This window comes from Prorops nasuta, unplaced genomic scaffold (genome assembly GCF_024137725.1).
Source record: "Prorops nasuta isolate Cenicafe-Biocafe unplaced genomic scaffold, Cenicafe_Pnas_1.2 PNAS00030, whole genome shotgun sequence".
NCBI lineage: Eukaryota > Metazoa > Arthropoda > Insecta > Hymenoptera > Bethylidae > Prorops > Prorops nasuta.
The window spans coordinates 2,007,018-2,024,470 of NW_027116827.1; the positions used below are offsets into that span (position 1 = coordinate 2,007,018).

Here is a 17,453-nt window from a genome sequence, read left to right on the forward strand (position 1 = left end):
TACATTCTGATCGCAGTAAAGCATGTATATGTGTAAACAACTTATTTGAAAAATAAAGTATTTTTTAATAATCCATCTTATGATTTATCTTCCAATTTATTTAATTCTGTTAAAATAATCTTTCCTTTAAAACCATGGTAGCTATACACATTTGTATTCCAGTCCTTTTGCTAGATAATTTGTACATATACATATTTATAAACATGGCTTAAACCCATGACATATATGTACAGAAAAAGTGATTTTCAGTAATGATGGGAAGCACATTTTGAATTTTCTCTTCATTTTGTTACAGTTCATTTTGAGTAAAATGTCTGTAAAATATGATAAATTTTCAATAGGTTATTTCTTCGTTATGATCTAAATTAATGTCGATGTACATAAAATTGTATTAATTCAATATATGGTTTAATAAAAAAGAACTGTGTGCAATATCGTTCTTGCAAATTTTGATTCAAATTCATGAAGCAGCTCATCTATATCATTATCCAAATCTTCGCTATTGTCCAACTGAAATAGAAGCATATTCATGTAGATTATTCTTAAAATATTATTATTCCTAAAACAGATAAATAAGAAGATAATTGTTTAAAAAATATACCAAAGTGACCAATTCACAAATTAAAAAAGATCCAACAGTTGCTTCTTCATGATTATCTTGGATGTCAATATTAATTAGGTGTACTGGCTGATTATCCTCTGGTGTTCTAGATTCCATGCATTCAATTACTTGGTCATATACTCGTTCTTCGCATGTGATTAACACATCAAACTTATCCTTTGATAATTGAAACCTTTCTGGCCTAGGCTTTATTCGACGATTACGATCTAACATATGTAATAATCCATTTTGTGTATAGCTAAAAATTTAAGTTAAGGAAACTCATATACATAAATAAATTAAAAATAGCATAAACTTATATTGTTCTAAAGAGGATACTATTGTTTATCTTTTGTTAAAAGATCATTATAAATTTCATCATATGAAGTTCCAAAATCATAAATATTTGGTCTGTCAGGAGCATTTCCTGGTAGTTTAACTTTATCACCAGTTCCAAAGGATTTGACATTAAAACCTTTTTTACTAAAATAGAAATATATATACATTTTTCTGCAGAAAATAAATTTATTTAAAACTATTGCTTTAGCATCTTTAAATACAAAAATGATTACCTCAGAAAGGCATGAGCTTCCATACTTCTATTCATATTACTAGAACAAATTACGGCAACACTGATTGAGTTCGGTGTAGGCATTATTATATTTTATTCTGGTATCTTAAAAAAGGCTTTAATTCTGAAAGTTAGATTAACCTCTCAATGCGTAATGCGTCAGTTGCATTTGACTTTCTGTCAAATCTAAAAAATGTATCTTTTTATTTTATCTAAAAAGATTATCTCTTATAATCTATTATTAGAAGAAAAAGTTTAATTAAAAAGGAAAGTAATAAAACGATGCAATAATTATTTTCGCGTAATGCTAAGTTCCATTATACGCTAATACGCCCTTCATCAATAGAACCAATAGAACATAAAACATCAGGTACCGAGACCGAACAGAATGTAGTGAAATTTGTGAATGTAGGTATTTTAGATATACATATGTACAGTTTCGGCCATTAATCTTGCGTCAGGCGAGGGGAAGTAGAAATTAAAGGGGTGAAGGGATATCTAGGGAGTTTGTCCGTAGCTGTCAAATGGCGCGATTAACCCTCAATTATGGATTGTAAACAAAAGTAATATTTTCGGAAAACGATTGCGGAAAAGAAGGAAGAATTTTAATACATAACAGAGAAGAAGAAATATATCAAATGAGTATAAATTAATAAAAAAAATGAAAATTATTGTGAATTTTTAAGAAAATATACTTTGTGGCTATTTTATTTTTGTTACAGGTGAAATCCTGTTATGATGGCTTTCTATTAAGGAAAAAAGTTCTTATAAACAAATAAGTGCAAAAGCATTAAGATATGAAGTATTTCTGTGTGGCCCAGTCATTTCGATAATTGTGACTTAATGTTATGATAGTGAATGTGTAAGCGATTAGTGTATATACAACAAACTCTTATTGTAAATTTAATAATCTTGTATGACAATGTTTTAATTGCTATTATTTTAAATTAAAGCTAGTTTAATTAACATATTATTTTTATTTCATCCCTTTCACAAAATTCTAAACACACATGGTAATTACCTATTCTTGTAGTAGTCATATATTCGTTAAATTACTTACAGAATTACAGCTGTTTATATTTGTAAAGCATAGCTGTTTGTTGCAATGATTTTTATTATTCAATGTGAGACAAATTGCATTGGGTTTAGGCAAATGTCTTATTGATCCGCCACATCCTTCCATATCTTATGTAATATTTATTTGCCTTGTTAGTTCTTTCTTTTAGTTTTCAAAATATACCAATATTTTTTTGCTATTTTTATATACACTCAGATATGGCTATTCTATTGAATAATTAATCTTATAAATGTCAAGATGATTGGTAAACCATTGTTCTATTAAATTTGAAGAATGAACACTTGAATTATTTTACTTATAATGTTTGGCATCTCTTCCATAGGATTTATATTTGAGAGGATGTTGTTCTCCAGTACATTTAAGTATACTGCTGAAATCATCTTGCTTTTAGCTTCAAATAATTCACATTTGGATATCCTTCCTCAATATATAATACATATTTTGTTAGTCCTATTTGTTTGTGAAATTTATCTGTTCTAAAACCTTAATTAATCCAGTTACTAGATATATAAAATATCATTTGCAAAGAATTGATATCTTTCTATCAATCTTAACAATATCATAATAGATGAAATGAAATAAGTATTCTATATTCAAAATGGATATCCATGCGTGTAGTTGGAAAACTATTTGAAGCTGAAAACAAGATGAACTCAGGAGTAGTATTGTCAGATCTGTGTGTATGTATAAATGAATAAAAAATTAATGTTATATGTTGTAGACTAGAAGAAAATAGTGTAACAGAGCCAAATAAATGTCGCATAAGATATGGAAGGATGTGGCGGATAAATAAGACACTTACCTAAACCCAATGCAATTTTTCTCACATTGAATAATAAAAATCATTGCAACAAAAAGCTATGCTTTACAAATATAAAACAGTTGTAATTTTGTAAGTATTTTAACGAATATATGACTACTACAAGAATAGGTAATTACCATGTGTGTTTAGAATTTTGAGAAAGGGATGAAATAAAAATAATATGTTAATTAAACTAGCTTTAATTTAAAATAATAGCAATTAAAACTGTCATACAAGATTATTAAATTTACAATAAGAGTTTGTTGTATATACACTAATCGCTTACACATTCACTATTATAACATTAAGTCACAATTATCGAAATGACTGGGCCACAAAGAAATGCTTCATATCTTAATGCTTTTGCACTTATTTGTTTATAAGAACTTTTTTCCTTAATAGAAAGCCATCATAACAGGATTTCACCTGTAACAAAAATAAAAAAACCACAAAGTATATTTTCTTAAAAATTCACAATAATTTTCATTTTTTTTATTAATTTATACTCATCTGATATATTTCTTCTTCTCTGTTATGTATTAAAATTCTTCCTTCTTTTCCGCAATCGTTTTCCGAAAACATTACTTTTGTTTACAATCCAAAATTAAGGGTTAATCGCGCCATTTGACAGCTACGGACAAACTCCCTAGATATCCCTTCACCCCTCTAATTTCTACTTCCCCTCGCCTGACGCAAGATTAATGGCCGAAACTGTACTACAGCAGAAATCTTGCGTCAGGCGGGGGGAAGTAGGAATCTGAGGGGCGAAGGGATTTCTAGGGAGTTTGTCCGTAGCTGTCAAATGGCGCGATTAACCCTCAATTTTGGATCGTAAACAAAAATAATATTTTCGGAAAACGATTGCGGAAAAGAAGGAAGGATTTTAATACATAACAGAGAAGAAAAAATATATCAGATGAGTATAAATTAATAACAAAAAATTTAAATTATTTTGAATTTATAAGGAAATATATACTTTGTGATTATTTTATTTCTGTTACAGGCTAAATCCTATTCTTCATGAGTTTAAATCACAGGAAAGAAATACTTAAGCAACAATGAATAAAAAAGGACTAATTTATGAAGCGTTTCTCTGTGGCCCAGCCATTTCAATAATTGTGACATAATGTTATAATAGTGAATATGTAAGCGATTGCTGTGTATACAAAGAAATTTTATTACAAAATAATAATAATGTATGATAATGTTTTGATTCCTATTGTTATAAATTAAAGCTAGTTCAAATAAAATGTATTATTTTAATTTCTAATTTAACCACACTCAAATTCTATACGTACATAGTAATTATATATTCTTGTAGAACCTATCTTTAAGCTACTCTAACTAAATTGCAGCTATTTTAAATCTGTAGGTCATAACTATTTACTTCAATGATTTTTATTATTCAATGTGAGACAAATTTTGTAAAATTTCTGCTAATTTCTTATTGATTCGTCACATGCTTCCTCATCTCGTACCCCGTCTTTTAATTGAATTTAAGATATGTATATATTATGATACAAATATATAATTATTGATGAGTAATAAATGATAATGTCAACAATTAGTTTAATTAAGCTAAAGAAAATAAAAAATGAAAAGGTTTGAATGTTTGTAACAATTTATTCTTTTTCATTTTTGATTTAGGTTTAACTTACCATGCATGGTGCTTCTTGAACAACTAAAAAAACAATGATGTCTATTTATTATTTTATTTTTGTAATAGATAAATGAGAGCTGTTCATATTTAAACATTTATATATATATATAGTAATCATAAATACCTTCCCCTTGGTCTTATGAAAAGGAAAGAACTAAAAATATTTGCAAGGCAGCTCGTGAGCGACTTGATTTTGGAATAATGTGGCTTTTTTCTATGTAATATATTTTACAATTGTTTTGTTGTACATAAATCTATACTCGCTGCAAACATCGCAAGTATCATAATATAAGAACACGATAACCGCATTCAAAAATGTATGATCAGGATTAATTGATTTTATATCTTCTTTCATTACAGAAAGAAGGTCGTTCTCAAGAAAAAGTGTCTGTAAAAGGGAATGCTTTCAATTATTAAACAGATTATAAAATCTAAAGTATTCTAAAGATATTTGACTGATAGATGAGAAAGACATTCTCCTTTTTCCTCGTGTACCAATGAGAACGATGATTAATTGAAGCTTATGTTTATCAAAACTTAAGGACAAATAATACATAATCAATGAATGTTCGAGCTATCAACAGGTCAATAATTGTCCCTTCCTCTAGAACCCCTAGGTTGATCACTATCACGTCCTCTTCCGCGATTATTATAACCACCACCACTTCTTCCCATACTATTGTCATTAGGCCCACGATTCATTCCTCGATTTAGTCCACTTTTATTACCACTGGCGAAACTACCAAAACTATTGTTAAAATTATTTGGACCACCTTGATTTTGTCCTCCAGAATTCTGTCCTCGAAAATTTCCGCTAAAACCACTTCGATCGAAATTAGGTGGGCCCGAGTTACCAAAGCCATGCATTCTGAAATTTCCAGGTCCTTGGAAATTGCCACCAAACGGTGGTACTTGATTTGGGCCAAACGGAGGTATCGACCCAGGCCTGAAGTGTTGATTGGGCCCAAAGTTACCATTTGGAGGCCTAAAATTGTTTCCAAAACTACCAGGTGGTGGCCCATTCGGTCCAAAGTTTGGGTGCATGTTCGGATGATGCATCATATGCGACATAGGTCCATCCATGTTTTGCATGTTGGGATGCGGAGGTTTGTTTTGCATATTTGGAGGCATGCTTGAATGTGACATCAAATTTCCCATAGGAGGCATATTAGGATTGATGTTTTGCATATTATGATGATTCGTTATATGAGCCATATTATTGCTCATAAAGGGTGACATATTATTTATTCCAGAGGAAATGTTATCTCGTTTGTCGAAATTACTCATAGCAAATGCTCCTTCGCTCTTCCTAGGATCGCTATTGACTCCCTTTTCCTCTATCCAGCGCGAATCCTCATCACGATCTCTGTCATCATAGCCATCGTCATCGAAAGATTTCTTTCCTGAAAAACTATGGAGGCCTATGTGCCTGAAATCTTTATCTCCATAATTATTTCTTGAATCTTGATCACTATGGGATCCCGGTCTACCCGGACCACTGGGCATCCCAAACCGCATATCGTCATCTCCGCGACTTCCTATTCTTGAATCGTTAGCATGCAACCTCCTCAGATCCTCGTCCTGTCCAGTATGGTACAAGTTAGCACTATCACCAGATAACATATTGGATTTTCCTACTGAGTATCGCAAATCTGTGTCACTGGATTGCGAGTCTTCAGTCATTATTCCACCAAATACTGGTTGATGAATTTTCGATGTCCTATCGCTAGCTCCGCCATCGCTCCAGCCTATAAGTTGGTCGAATTTTCGTTTCCCGCCACGGTTTAATGCTTTTAATAACTCTGGATTTTGAGCAAACTTTGAACTGGGCAGCGGAGGCGGTAGGTCGATATCGGGCACTTTTGAATAATCTATGTCACCTTCGTCTTGCAAATATTCTTCAGCCTCATCTGTATTATCCGGCGGACTAACGACATCCCTTAGCTCTTCAATCTCACCTGAGAAGACAAGTTTGTTTATGGCATCATTTCCTTTACTGATCGCTTCTGCCAATTTTGACCCAGCTATAAATAAAACAGTAAATCGACAAATTAGATCAAAGACTGCACATTTATGAAGGAAAAGGGCAAAGAAACCACTATTAGGATACAGCAATACTTACGTTCAACAGAAATCATTTTTCCATAAAGTATAACGGCATTCGGCGTGATTTCGTTGAGTGGCACAGCCCCAGGTGTGGTTTCAATTAATTGATTGACAAATGCATTTAATGCTTCGACCTGCTCCATATCCTCAGCTTCCATTTCATTCCACTGAGCTTGGAAATTTCTAGGAATAGGTTTACTGTAAGGTACTTTTTTATTAGCGAACTTCTTTCCTTCGTCTACTGCGTGATCCAAATCTAGACCAGGAATACCACCGTTCTTATCTTCTAGCTCGCCATCCGCATTGATTCTATCCTCAGGTCCCATTCCAGGTATTACCGCAGCTTCGTCAGCTGAAAGACAAACAGAAAATATAAGAGCGATGCCGAAGCAATGTATAAATTTAAAAATACCTATTTCATGATCATCGATGCCAGTAGCTCCGGCTGGCAACGTATTAAGATTGTACTTGTCTCTCATAAGATCACCCGGTCTATTTCGTGTCCAGAATTTAGAGGTGTGATCATTACTACCAGAGCACAGGATATGTCCTAGAGGATGCCACGCCAGAGTCCACACAATGCTATCATGGGCCTGCTCTATAGCCCCTACTTCTTTATCGGCTCTAAAAATTATTAGCGAATCACATTAATTTACATTATTTTATATGTATTGTGAACAATAACTTTTAAGCAATTTGTTGCTCTTACCCAACATGCCAGAATAATATAGCGCCATCGCTACCTCCGCTACAAAAAAGTCCTTCGTGGCTTGGATGCCAAGCAACACTGGATGCTTCTTTTTTGTGTCCGCGGAAAGTTTGCACTTCCTGGCTCAAATTCCTTAAATCGAATAATTTGAGCAAATGATCTCTCGAAGCAGTTACCAACCAATTGCCATTTTCGTTCCATTTCACATCCATCACAGTCGATTTGTGTGCATGTAGTGTAGCAAGAGACTGGCCCGTTTTGGGATCCCAGAGTTTTACTGGCTGCTGATTATCCTTACTTCCCGATATCACTAAACTTTTCTGCGGATGCCAATGAACGCACTTGACATCAGCCCCATGACCTAAACAAAGCATTTACAATTTTATTATGACATAATTACACTAATATTTAACTGACTGTGCTCCCTTTTCCACTATTTTATTCTTAGCAATATTTTAACAAACTATTCTGAATAAAAGACAATATTAATATTTTAAATAGCCTATGCATTGATAAAACATTAATTCGATCCAATAGTAATAAATTAGTAATTCAAAAATTAATTGAGTTGTAGTCTTTTTCAAAAATATTTTATTCTAATGCTTGAATTTATGACACTATTACTAATTACTTGTATAAAAGTTAACAAATGAATTTTAAAGTGTATATTAGTAAAACAAAGTTTAGTATTAGACAGAAAATTAATATACCCCTGAGTATTCGTTCTTCGTGGCATCGAAGGAAGTCCCAGATTCTGACGGTACCATCATCACTGCAGGTTGCCAATTTATGATCGGTTGGACTGAAACTGCCCGCCGAAAAACATGTTATGCTGTTGATAACTATCTCTTTATTTTATTATACAAATAGAATTGTTCTATCTTTTACTCATATAATCGCCTCAATTTCATTCTGATAGGAAAATATTGTTGTTTAGCTATTCGCGTTTTTCAACTTCTGTACTCTAGTTGTTTCATTGATTCAATTTTTGTTATCAAAGATTTTACTTTGTTCGGTATTCCAAATTATTATTCAGATGTAATTTGTTTTATTTATTGATAATAAAAATAAGATATTTATTATCGGTATTTCTAAAAACTGTATAAATTAATAAGAAGGTCCTTATGTGAAAAATCGTCATAAAAAGATACATGTTTAGAATTGCGTGTATTGAAAAACTAAGAAAGGCATGTGAGCGACATGTATTTGTATATATAAGTTATATGGAGAAGTAATTAATACTACATAATACTGTACCAAAGCAATTGGTACAAATTGATTGTTCATTTATCTATTTATATTAGTATTTAAAAACTTATTACATTAAATATTATTGTGTACTTATGCAATTTATTGTGTGCAAAAGAAGCATGGAAAACAGTATTTTTTTATGGATTTTCAATTTATTGATTAAAAATCATTTGTTGCTAAGAAAAGATTTGCTACCTAGCAAGAGCCTACTTCCTCAATTGAAATCCTTCAGGTTTTTTTTTAGATAAAATATACTAATAATTTGATATCTTCCTCTTTTTATTGGTCATTTATATGGGCGTTAATTTGTTTCATTAACTGATAACAATGATAGAAAATTGAATAGTTCAAAATGAATATCATTAAGGAGATTGGGTAGGTAGAAGAAATGTTACTATCCAAACTGAAAATGTAATTATATAATTTTTTTTCACGATCTGCAAATGCACCTCAAGGAACAGACAGACATCTCTACTGAAAGGAGCATCTATGCGTAAATACTTGTAAATAAACAAAAAACCATCTCCGATAGTCATATCTGGCACGCAAATAAGTTATTGAATTTTATACTATTTTTCAATTAAGGAATTATAGCAATTTCATTAAATCTACATTAATGTTTGATGCCACATGACCAACGGGTGATGTACCAAGAGTAATAGTTTTTTAAGTTTAACATTTATTGCATAAAAAAAACCATGGATGTGTACATGAGTTTCTATATATCTCTCTGTTACTCTCTCGCTCCACCTTACACTCTTTTGTCATTCTCTCTTCCTTTCATTTATAAGAAGACAAAAATAACGCAAATTAAAGAAGAAAAATTTTATTGTTTAAGAGCCACGCAACATAAGTATGTCTTTCTTTATTCCACTTAACGGAAAAGCTTGGACAATATAAAGGACAGAGGATATATATGTATATATATTTATCTTTATTATTTTCAATGGGAAAAGCTCGAGACTGGGTAGTGTTGCACATATTTGCTTCTTTTTTATTTTTGTTAAAATATACATGTTTGCCCAATAGCCTATATAATTTTCTTAACCTGAGAGCCATAAAGAACCGTAAGGACCTAACTTTAACAACGCAAAAATATATAGCTCTATACTCTATACTTTTTATTGAATATTTGTTTTGTAAATTAATTAGTTTAAAGGTACTCTTCCTCTTCTCTCTCTCCCATTAATACAGTTATAAATGCAAAATAATAATAACTTATATTCTTAAAGTTTTGAGAATTAAATAATAAAATTTTTTTTATTAACAACTAGGACATTGTAAAATTAACAAATGCATTTTATTAGAAATACTTGTTCTCAGTTCTTACAAAACCTGTGAATCCATTACAAGACTGAACATGTTCAAATATATTTATAGCATTTATTTACGCGTTTAATTATCAACAGATTTTTTATACACTAATTGAAAAGTAAAATAACATGGTATCTATAAAAATTTATATTACATGTATTATTTAACAAATGAATTTCAGTGAGAATATGTAGGGAAGTGAGTTTTAGACGTTCAGAAAAAATAAATCTACTATTTCTTAAATTTGGGATTTCATCCTCATTTAGTTACAATGATTTTACTCCTGAGAGCTATGTAGCTCGTAATACTATCTTTTCTTAAATGAATTCCTTTGATCACAAAATGTAGTTACTGATCACCTATGTACCCACACAAGAACAAGTATAAATGGGTAAATATTAATTAAAAACCAGGGACGAAAGAGAATGAGAGTAACTTTTATTATATTAAATACTGACAGGCTGGATGAATTTGTAATAGTAATAGTGGCGTAAGAAACGTAAGGACTAATGTTTTGGATCATATACCTGAGTCCTCTAATCGCTTCTTTGTGCGCCTGAAACATCTTGACATTGTTCATGTTGCTCTGCCAATATTTCACATAGCCAGCATGATCTCCAGTTACCATCCAGCTCTCGTTGTGTGACCAGACCATTGTTCGTACAGGACTATCATGAGCCTAAACATAACATAACATATTTTAATTAATAAAATTGAAACTAACATTTCCAATATTATATATTGTTCTAAAATTAGAATATTGGTTCAAAGTTTAACTTCACTTATATTTTCAATAATTTAAATATTAACATTAAGGAAATTATGAAATAAAATACATTTATCATGAATGTGTTGTAGAGCCAGCAAAAATAAACTATGAAGACTTGTAAAACTTTATTTAAATTATTGATAGGCAAACGTTTTTAAGGGATTGTAGAAATTATAAGCATAATTTTTTAAAAGATATAATAATGTAGGAAAAACTGATATATGCTACAGATGTATTAACATTAAAGGAACTTTAGTATTAAAAATATGTTTAATAGACTGAATATAATCTGTGGGTTGGTTTACCCGCCACAGAACTAAATATAAGAAAATTTTACTTATTACAGTAAAGCTTACCTGAAGAATAGTTTCAAAATTAAATGTAAGACCATTCCATAAAGTAAATTCACCACTAGAGGCTCCTGTTACCAGACGTCTGCCTTCTGGTGTCCATGCCATGCAAAATATTGGGCATCTCATCTTATTGGTTGCAGTCTTTACAAATCTAGTTGTAACTGCATTTATAGGATTGTCCATATAACTGGGAGGTGGTAGTAAGTCAGGATAATATATCACATCTGGTTGAAGAGCTCTTCTATCTCTATAATCTCTCTGCCATATACGATTCTACAACAAAGTTTAATTGTCAAGCATGCTTTTAAACAACTCTTATGCATACTGTTTAAAAAGAAAATTGGTACTCACTTCTAAACTTTTTATAATGGCTGAATTATAATCTACTGTTTTTCTCATAACAGATTTCCTTAAACGTTTCCCGTCAAATTCATCCTGCATGGTATCTTGACCACCGGCAACAACCTTAGGAGCGTGATAGGGTCGAAAGGGTTTAAAAAAACTTCTATTACTGTCTCTATGATTGGTAAACCGATGCTGATAGCTACCAGACGTATTTATGGTTGTTAAATTTGGCGGTGGTGCTGACAAATTTGATGCTGATGGTGGTGGTACAGACATATTAGGAAGATTTATAGCAGGGGGAGGATTAGCAAATTGAGCATTGGTAGACATTTTAAAGGATTGAGATTAGGTTATGTAGATGCGGAAGGAGTTTCAGCTTGATTTTAACAGTTTAAGTTTTTGACTCTGGCAGTTTGTCAAGGTCAATACAGTAAGAGTGAAATGAATGCGTCTCGGACACTTCCGTGCGCTTTCGTCACAAATAAGACGAGGTTATTGTAGGTTAGGTTGTCGCTTATGCGGCTTTAACAGTTAAGGTACACGGTGTGAATCCGCGTCCCGCGTATCAATGATTTGTGGAAAGGTGTTTATTTGCTCGAGTCATTTTTGAGTACTTTTTACAATTAAAAAGGTAAGTAAGAATTCTGATAGGATAAACTAAATAAAGGTGGACAAAATCAGGATAAGCATTGTGCTGGCTCATGGATAAATTAAAATTACAATAACTGTGTTGCCATTGTAGATACACAATCTGAAACCAAATAAAATAAGGAATTAAAGACAAATAATAATTATACGAATTAAGTAATTTTCAAAAAAAGCTAATATTCTTAATAAGAGTTTTCATTGAAATAGAATGCTATTAATATTATTGTTAAAATTGTTTATAAATTTAACGGTGCTATTCACAGAAGTACCCATACTCGAGAGTCAGTTTTAAGTACTATAATAAATGTAACGTAAACTATACTAATGATACCTCAAGTCGAGTGATGACTCCTATGTGAATATGACCGTAAATAAACTTAAATAACCAATATCTCAAACCAATAAAAACTAAACCTATTTCAAAACCAATATACATAGATCTTTATATATCATGCACATACACATATATGTATATATATATATACATATATATGCATACACAGTATGAAACATATATTAAATATAAATCATATTTATTGTTAATTTTAGATAGAAATAAGAAAAAGCGGTAATAGAATTCGAGAACTATCACTATAAAACATAAATATTATTATTTATATATACTATTCAGCCAAAAAAAATGTTGAAAAATGTAAATGTGTTACTCCATCAGTGTAAATTCATTCCATCTTTTGTAAAGGTTAGATATTGAAATTGTTATTAACTGTCTAGTAGCAATTGCTAGTTAGATTCGTAAATAAAATTGATAGTAAATAAATATTCAAATAATAGAAAAATTTACCAAACAATTGGTTAAGGCTAGTGTTCCATAAGACGTTTATATTGAAAAATTTACACACACTGTAAAACTTGCCAAACGCTCCGAAAGCTTTTAGCGGACGCCATTAGCCATTATCGCCTTATGGGCGAGTATTGCCGAGTATAGGGAATCCAGGGATAGGTGGCTGTGGCTACTCCCCTCTTCTTCACTATTTGACAGTTGCCTAACTGCTCACGTCATCTAAGCTGCGGGAAATTGATTCGGTTACTTTTTGGCTAACTTCACTCCATACATTTGTAGCATTCCTTTTCAATCAATCAAAAATCTCAGTTAAATATTTGTTAACCCCAGTAGCAAGATTGATCGAGATGACGTCATTATGACCAGAAATCCAGTCATTTTTACGTCATTTGAGCCAATTTTGCTACCGGGGAAGTGATTCAGTTATATACAGTTGAAGTCACATAAACTATACTAAAGCGAATCGCTCAACTGAGATTTATCTGAGTTTTTGGTTGAAAGTGGAAAAGTGCCTACTCTTTGCTCCTTACGGATGTATGTACAATGATACAGCCGTATTTCTCAACAGAATTTGATGAAACTAAGTCATAATAAATGTCATTCTTTATGTAGATTATCCTAAAAAGCTTACAATTTCGATAAAGCTTAGTATACAACGGGAAAATGATTCCTTTAGAATTTGTCTAGCTTCACTCTGTACTTTACATGGAAAATGATATACATATACGGGTGTTTCTCTAACGGCGACATATGTATAGAAGATTCGTGTTAGTTGATTATACATACAGGGTTTTTCTCTAAGGGCCGGTTGTTCCACCTATTGGCAAACGTCTGGATAAATTTATCCGTTTGGTAAAATTTGAAATTGAATAGAATTTACTACAGTTTGTAAATTTTACCAAGCAGATAAATTTTACCAATAGGTGGAAAAACCGGCCCTAAGGGTGAGTTTCACCAACTCACTCCAGGGTTAAAGTGATATAGTTCGCGATACATGAACTATACTGCTTTAACGAAGGGTGGTTAAAGTAGTACAGTTCATGTAACGCAAACTATACTACATTAACCCCGGATTTAGTTGGTGAAACTCACCCTAAGGCTGCTTTCACCTGCGGTGTAAGATGCGTAAACGTAACTTACGCTAAAACATATTAACCAATCAAATCATTTTCGCGATAATACGCAAGCATGCTGCTGGGTGCTGGCGTAGTACGCCATACATATCTTACACCGCATGTGAAGGCAGCCTAACAGCGGAACATAGGAGATTCCGTTCGTGTTATTTGACTATAGTAAATTTTACTATAGTCAAATTACTGTTTTCCATTTAATTTAAATATTAAACGTAGTAACCAAGATTAATTGAGTAAAATGACATTTATAATGAATAATAAAAGCAATTAAACTAAAATAACCATTAAATTGTAACTATCTACGCTTTTATTAATTATAATAATGTATAGTAAGTGCTTCATTGCTATAGTTAAATAATATAATCCTATGTTCCGCTGTTAGAAAAAAACCCTGTAGAACTCGGAATGATGAAATTCGAGGACCCTGATTGGTCAAAATCGTGTAGTGCCAACTTAAAATAGGCCGTTACCAATAGTTGATTACGAAAAATGAGACCCATCCACCATTTTGTGTGTAAAGTGTTTACATCCTAATCGTAGCAGAAAATCTAAAATGAAGAAATGTTAAAAAGGTGAGATTACTAAGTAAAAAGTGAAAATAATTAAAGGAAAGTACGAGAATTCTTACTTGTCATTCATTATTTTGAAATTTTACTAACCTCATCTTTTTGATATTTCTCCATTTTACACCTCTTTTTGCTGCAATTGCAAGTAAACACTTTACACACCAAAATGGCGGATGGGTCCCATTTTTCATATATTGGTAACGAACTATTATATGTTGGCACTACACGATATTGACCAATCAGCGATCTCGGATTCGATCATTCCGTGTTCAATAGTCAATTAACACGAATCACCTATGTTCCTCTGTGAAAAACAACTGTATTTTCGCCACTTTGCCACTTTGCCAGCCGTATGTGTAATAACTCTGTCTCTACTCTTTCTAGTCTTCATTCTTATATCAAAATCCATTTTCTTTACAACGTATTAATATTCTCGATAATAATTATGGCAAACTTGTCAAAGAAAAAAAATAATGGATATGACTCAGAAGAAGAATCAAGGTAAATTAAGGTCATGTCACTATTATTTTCAAACGTAATACAAAAAATATTTATTTATAGGTTAGAGAGGCTTGTGTTTGGAGATGCAAGTGAAGTCATACAACATTTGGCAAATTACGATGACAATGATGCAAAGGATAAGAGTGAAAGGACACCAGCATGGATTGATGAGGATGATGAAAAATACACGTATGCTTTTGTATTATTATTACAATTAGTTAAAACAATATTGATACTAAGTTACTATCTGCGCAAATTAATATTTTTTTTTAAAAATAGTGTTGCTGATGCTTTAAAAGCACAGAAACGAAAACTACCTGGTGGTAGACCAGAAAAAACTTATACAGAATTATTGCAAAATAAGTATAAGCAGATAGTAGGTACTCCAAAATGGGCAGAGCTTGATAGGTTTGAAGAAGATGTTTCAAGCAATGAATTATTAAAGGTAATTTCACAGCTTTCCATAACAATTTTTAGAAAATTTCTATTTGTAATAATTTTAATATTATATTAATGCAGCATAGTTGTCATATAACAAAAATAAAAAAGAGAAAGTTGTTACCAGAAACTGAAATTGATCTTAAAGTGCTTAAAGGCTTAAATTTTAAAACTCACAATGAAGGTCCTTTAGTAACAAGCATTGAATTTCATCCATCCTCGACAGTAGCTTTAGTTGCTGGTACTGCTGGAATTGTATCAATTTTTCAGGTATGTTAATTATTATTTATTTTATTTTACTTAAATTAATATAAGTTATTCTATTTACATAAATTTATGTTAAAAAGGTGGATGGTACCGAAAATAATAAGTTGCATAGTATGCTTTACAAAAGGTTTCCAATTACGAAAGCAAAATTTCTAAATGATGGTAATCAAATATTATGCAGCTCACAATATTTTTCACATTGTCATTTATATGATCTGATATCCGGGGCTACTCACAAAATTCCCTTGCCTCATGGAATTAAAAGCATGAAGGTATCAAATTTTATATTTACACATGCACATAAATTTTTTACCTATTAAGCAATATTCTTATTTTATGATTATAGAATTTTGTAGTTTCACCTGATGGTAAAACATATGCATCTTGTGGCAGATTTGGAGAAATTTATTTATTTGATAGCTCATCGAAAGAGCTCATTACTACACTAAAAATGAATTATAAATGTAATGCAGTAACTTTTACACAAGATAGTAATAAACTCATTACAAATGGCAGTAAGTGGTTTAAAAATTAGAAATTATTTTTCATTGGATATGCACCATATATGTCTATTTTGTTTCATTTTAAGATGGAAATGAAATTCATATCTGGGACATTGCCAGTAGAAGATGTATTCATCGTGCTATAGACGATGGTTGCTTATCTTGTAGTACTATTGATTTATCACCAAATGGACAATTTTTTGCTACTGGCAGCAAGCAAGGAGTAGTAAATCTCTATAAAACAAGTGATGTAATGGAGCAAAAAGTTCCAGTGCCATTGAAGATTGTTCAAAATTTAGTCACAGATATTACAGCATTAAAGTTTAATCCAACAACTGAAATATTAGCTATAGCGTCGAAGGAGAAGGAAAATGCCTTCAAAATGTTACATATTCCATCATTTACTGTATTTTCCAATTTTCCAACAATAGAAACAAAAATGTCTAATCCAATTGCCATAGATTTTTCTCCAGGCAGTGCATATTTAGGAGTGACTAATAATACCTTTAACGCTTTTCTGTACAGACTTAAACATTATGAAAATTATTAATTAAATGTAAAATAATGTTCATATTTCTTATAAGACTTCACTGTCTGACTTCTGGTTGATGTAGTGTTATGATTGCAATAATTTTATTTTTGAAATATCTCGAGGAGGAATTCATTTTCCTTGCTCTTAGTATTTAAAAAGCTTATCCACAAGATAAAAGTAATTGCACAATGAGAAAAGAGATTATACATGTATTTAATAATATACTGTACATTACTATTTTATTACAAGCGATATAACATCTACCTCCTTTGGTCATAAAAATGATATACATATATGTTGTTACAACATAAAAACTTCCTACATAATCGAATGTCCTTAAGTATGTCCAAGAGCTTATATTATTACACTGATAATAAATTATAATCTTGAATATTTCGTATTTATACTAATGCTTCATGATAATGTATAATTAACATACCGGGTATCTACACGTGTTTTTCATTGGATGTTTAATACAATTAAACGAACATTTTCGTTTAACTC

At 31.3% G+C, this 17,453-nt stretch overlaps 3 protein-coding genes across 6 annotated transcripts; 1 reads left to right on the top strand and 2 right to left on the bottom strand.

Annotated features, from left to right (window-relative positions):
- Positions 1-77: 77 nt before the first annotated feature.
- Positions 78-1,533, bottom strand: Ssu72 (Ssu72 CTD phosphatase). 2 transcript variants are annotated; one of them, XM_066742667.1, is made up of 4 exons: positions 1,174-1,533; positions 941-1,111; positions 602-860; positions 78-510 (listed from the first exon to the last, which is right to left on the bottom strand). In XM_066742667.1, exons 1-4 carry the CDS (start codon positions 1,254-1,256, stop codon positions 409-411), a joined length of 615 nt encoding a protein of 204 aa, XP_066598764.1. In that variant the 5' UTR covers positions 1,257-1,533; the 3' UTR covers positions 78-408. The 2 variants fall into 2 exon arrangements, with proteins under 2 accessions (XP_066598764.1, XP_066598765.1); XM_066742668.1 differs by having other exon boundaries at positions 941-1,084; positions 1,174-1,529.
- Positions 1,534-4,678: 3,145 nt separating this feature from the next.
- Positions 4,679-11,902, bottom strand: Wdr33 (WD repeat domain 33). 2 transcript variants are annotated; one of them, XM_066742388.1, is made up of 9 exons: positions 11,763-11,898; positions 11,566-11,679; positions 11,218-11,487; positions 10,620-10,771; positions 8,238-8,335; positions 7,528-7,888; positions 7,231-7,442; positions 6,835-7,170; positions 4,679-6,736 (listed from the first exon to the last, which is right to left on the bottom strand). In XM_066742388.1, exons 2-9 carry the CDS (start codon positions 11,653-11,655, stop codon positions 5,298-5,300), a joined length of 2,958 nt encoding a protein of 985 aa, XP_066598485.1. In that variant the 5' UTR covers positions 11,656-11,679; positions 11,763-11,898; the 3' UTR covers positions 4,679-5,297. The 2 variants fall into 2 exon arrangements, with proteins under 2 accessions (XP_066598485.1, XP_066598484.1); XM_066742387.1 differs by having other exon boundaries at positions 4,686-6,736; positions 11,566-11,902.
- A 170-nt stretch (positions 11,903-12,072) lies between these two features.
- wcd (U3 small nucleolar RNA-associated protein 18 homolog wicked) lies at positions 12,073-17,342 on the top strand. Of its 2 annotated transcripts, XM_066742390.1 has the most exons (8): positions 12,073-12,190; positions 15,093-15,209; positions 15,270-15,398; positions 15,489-15,654; positions 15,729-15,917; positions 15,995-16,186; positions 16,261-16,429; positions 16,504-17,342. In XM_066742390.1, the coding sequence occupies exons 2-8, from the start codon at positions 15,154-15,156 to the stop codon at positions 16,965-16,967; spliced, it is 1,365 nt and encodes a 454-aa protein (XP_066598487.1). In that variant the 5' UTR covers positions 12,073-12,190; positions 15,093-15,153; the 3' UTR covers positions 16,968-17,342. The 2 variants fall into 2 exon arrangements, with proteins under 2 accessions (XP_066598487.1, XP_066598486.1); XM_066742389.1 differs by lacking the exon at positions 12,073-12,190 and having other exon boundaries at positions 14,697-15,209.
- Positions 17,343-17,453: the final 111 nt, after the last annotated feature.

Bases quoted from the DNA above. Each gene is read 5' to 3' on its own strand.
- Ssu72 (XM_066742667.1), bottom strand. From the start codon at position 1,256: ATGCCTACACCGAACTCAATCAGTGTTGCCGTAATTTGTTCTAGTAAT. The intron at 1,112-1,173 runs GTAATCATTTTT...TATTTTCTGCAG, and splicing joins GAAGCTCATGCCTTTCTGAG to AAAAATGTATATATATTTCT. The intron at 511-601 runs GTATATTTTTTA...CTTCTATTTCAG, and splicing joins TTTGTGAATTGGTCACTTTG to TTGGACAATAGCGAAGATTT.
- Wdr33 (XM_066742387.1), bottom strand. From the start codon at position 11,889: ATGTCTACCAATGCTCAATTTGCTAATCCTCCCCCTGCTATAAATCTT. The intron at 7,171-7,230 runs GTATTTTTAAAT...TTTGTCTTTCAG, and splicing joins CATCGATGATCATGAAATAG to CTGACGAAGCTGCGGTAATA. The intron at 6,737-6,834 runs GTAAGTATTGCT...TTTTATTTATAG, and splicing joins AAAAATGATTTCTGTTGAAC to CTGGGTCAAAATTGGCAGAA.
- wcd (XM_066742389.1), top strand. From the start codon at position 15,061: ATGTGTAATAACTCTGTCTCTACTCTTTCTAGTCTTCATTCTTATATC. The intron at 15,210-15,269 runs GTAAATTAAGGT...ATTTATTTATAG, and splicing joins GACTCAGAAGAAGAATCAAG to GTTAGAGAGGCTTGTGTTTG. The intron at 15,655-15,728 runs GTAATTTCACAG...ATATTAATGCAG, and splicing joins CAAGCAATGAATTATTAAAG to CATAGTTGTCATATAACAAA.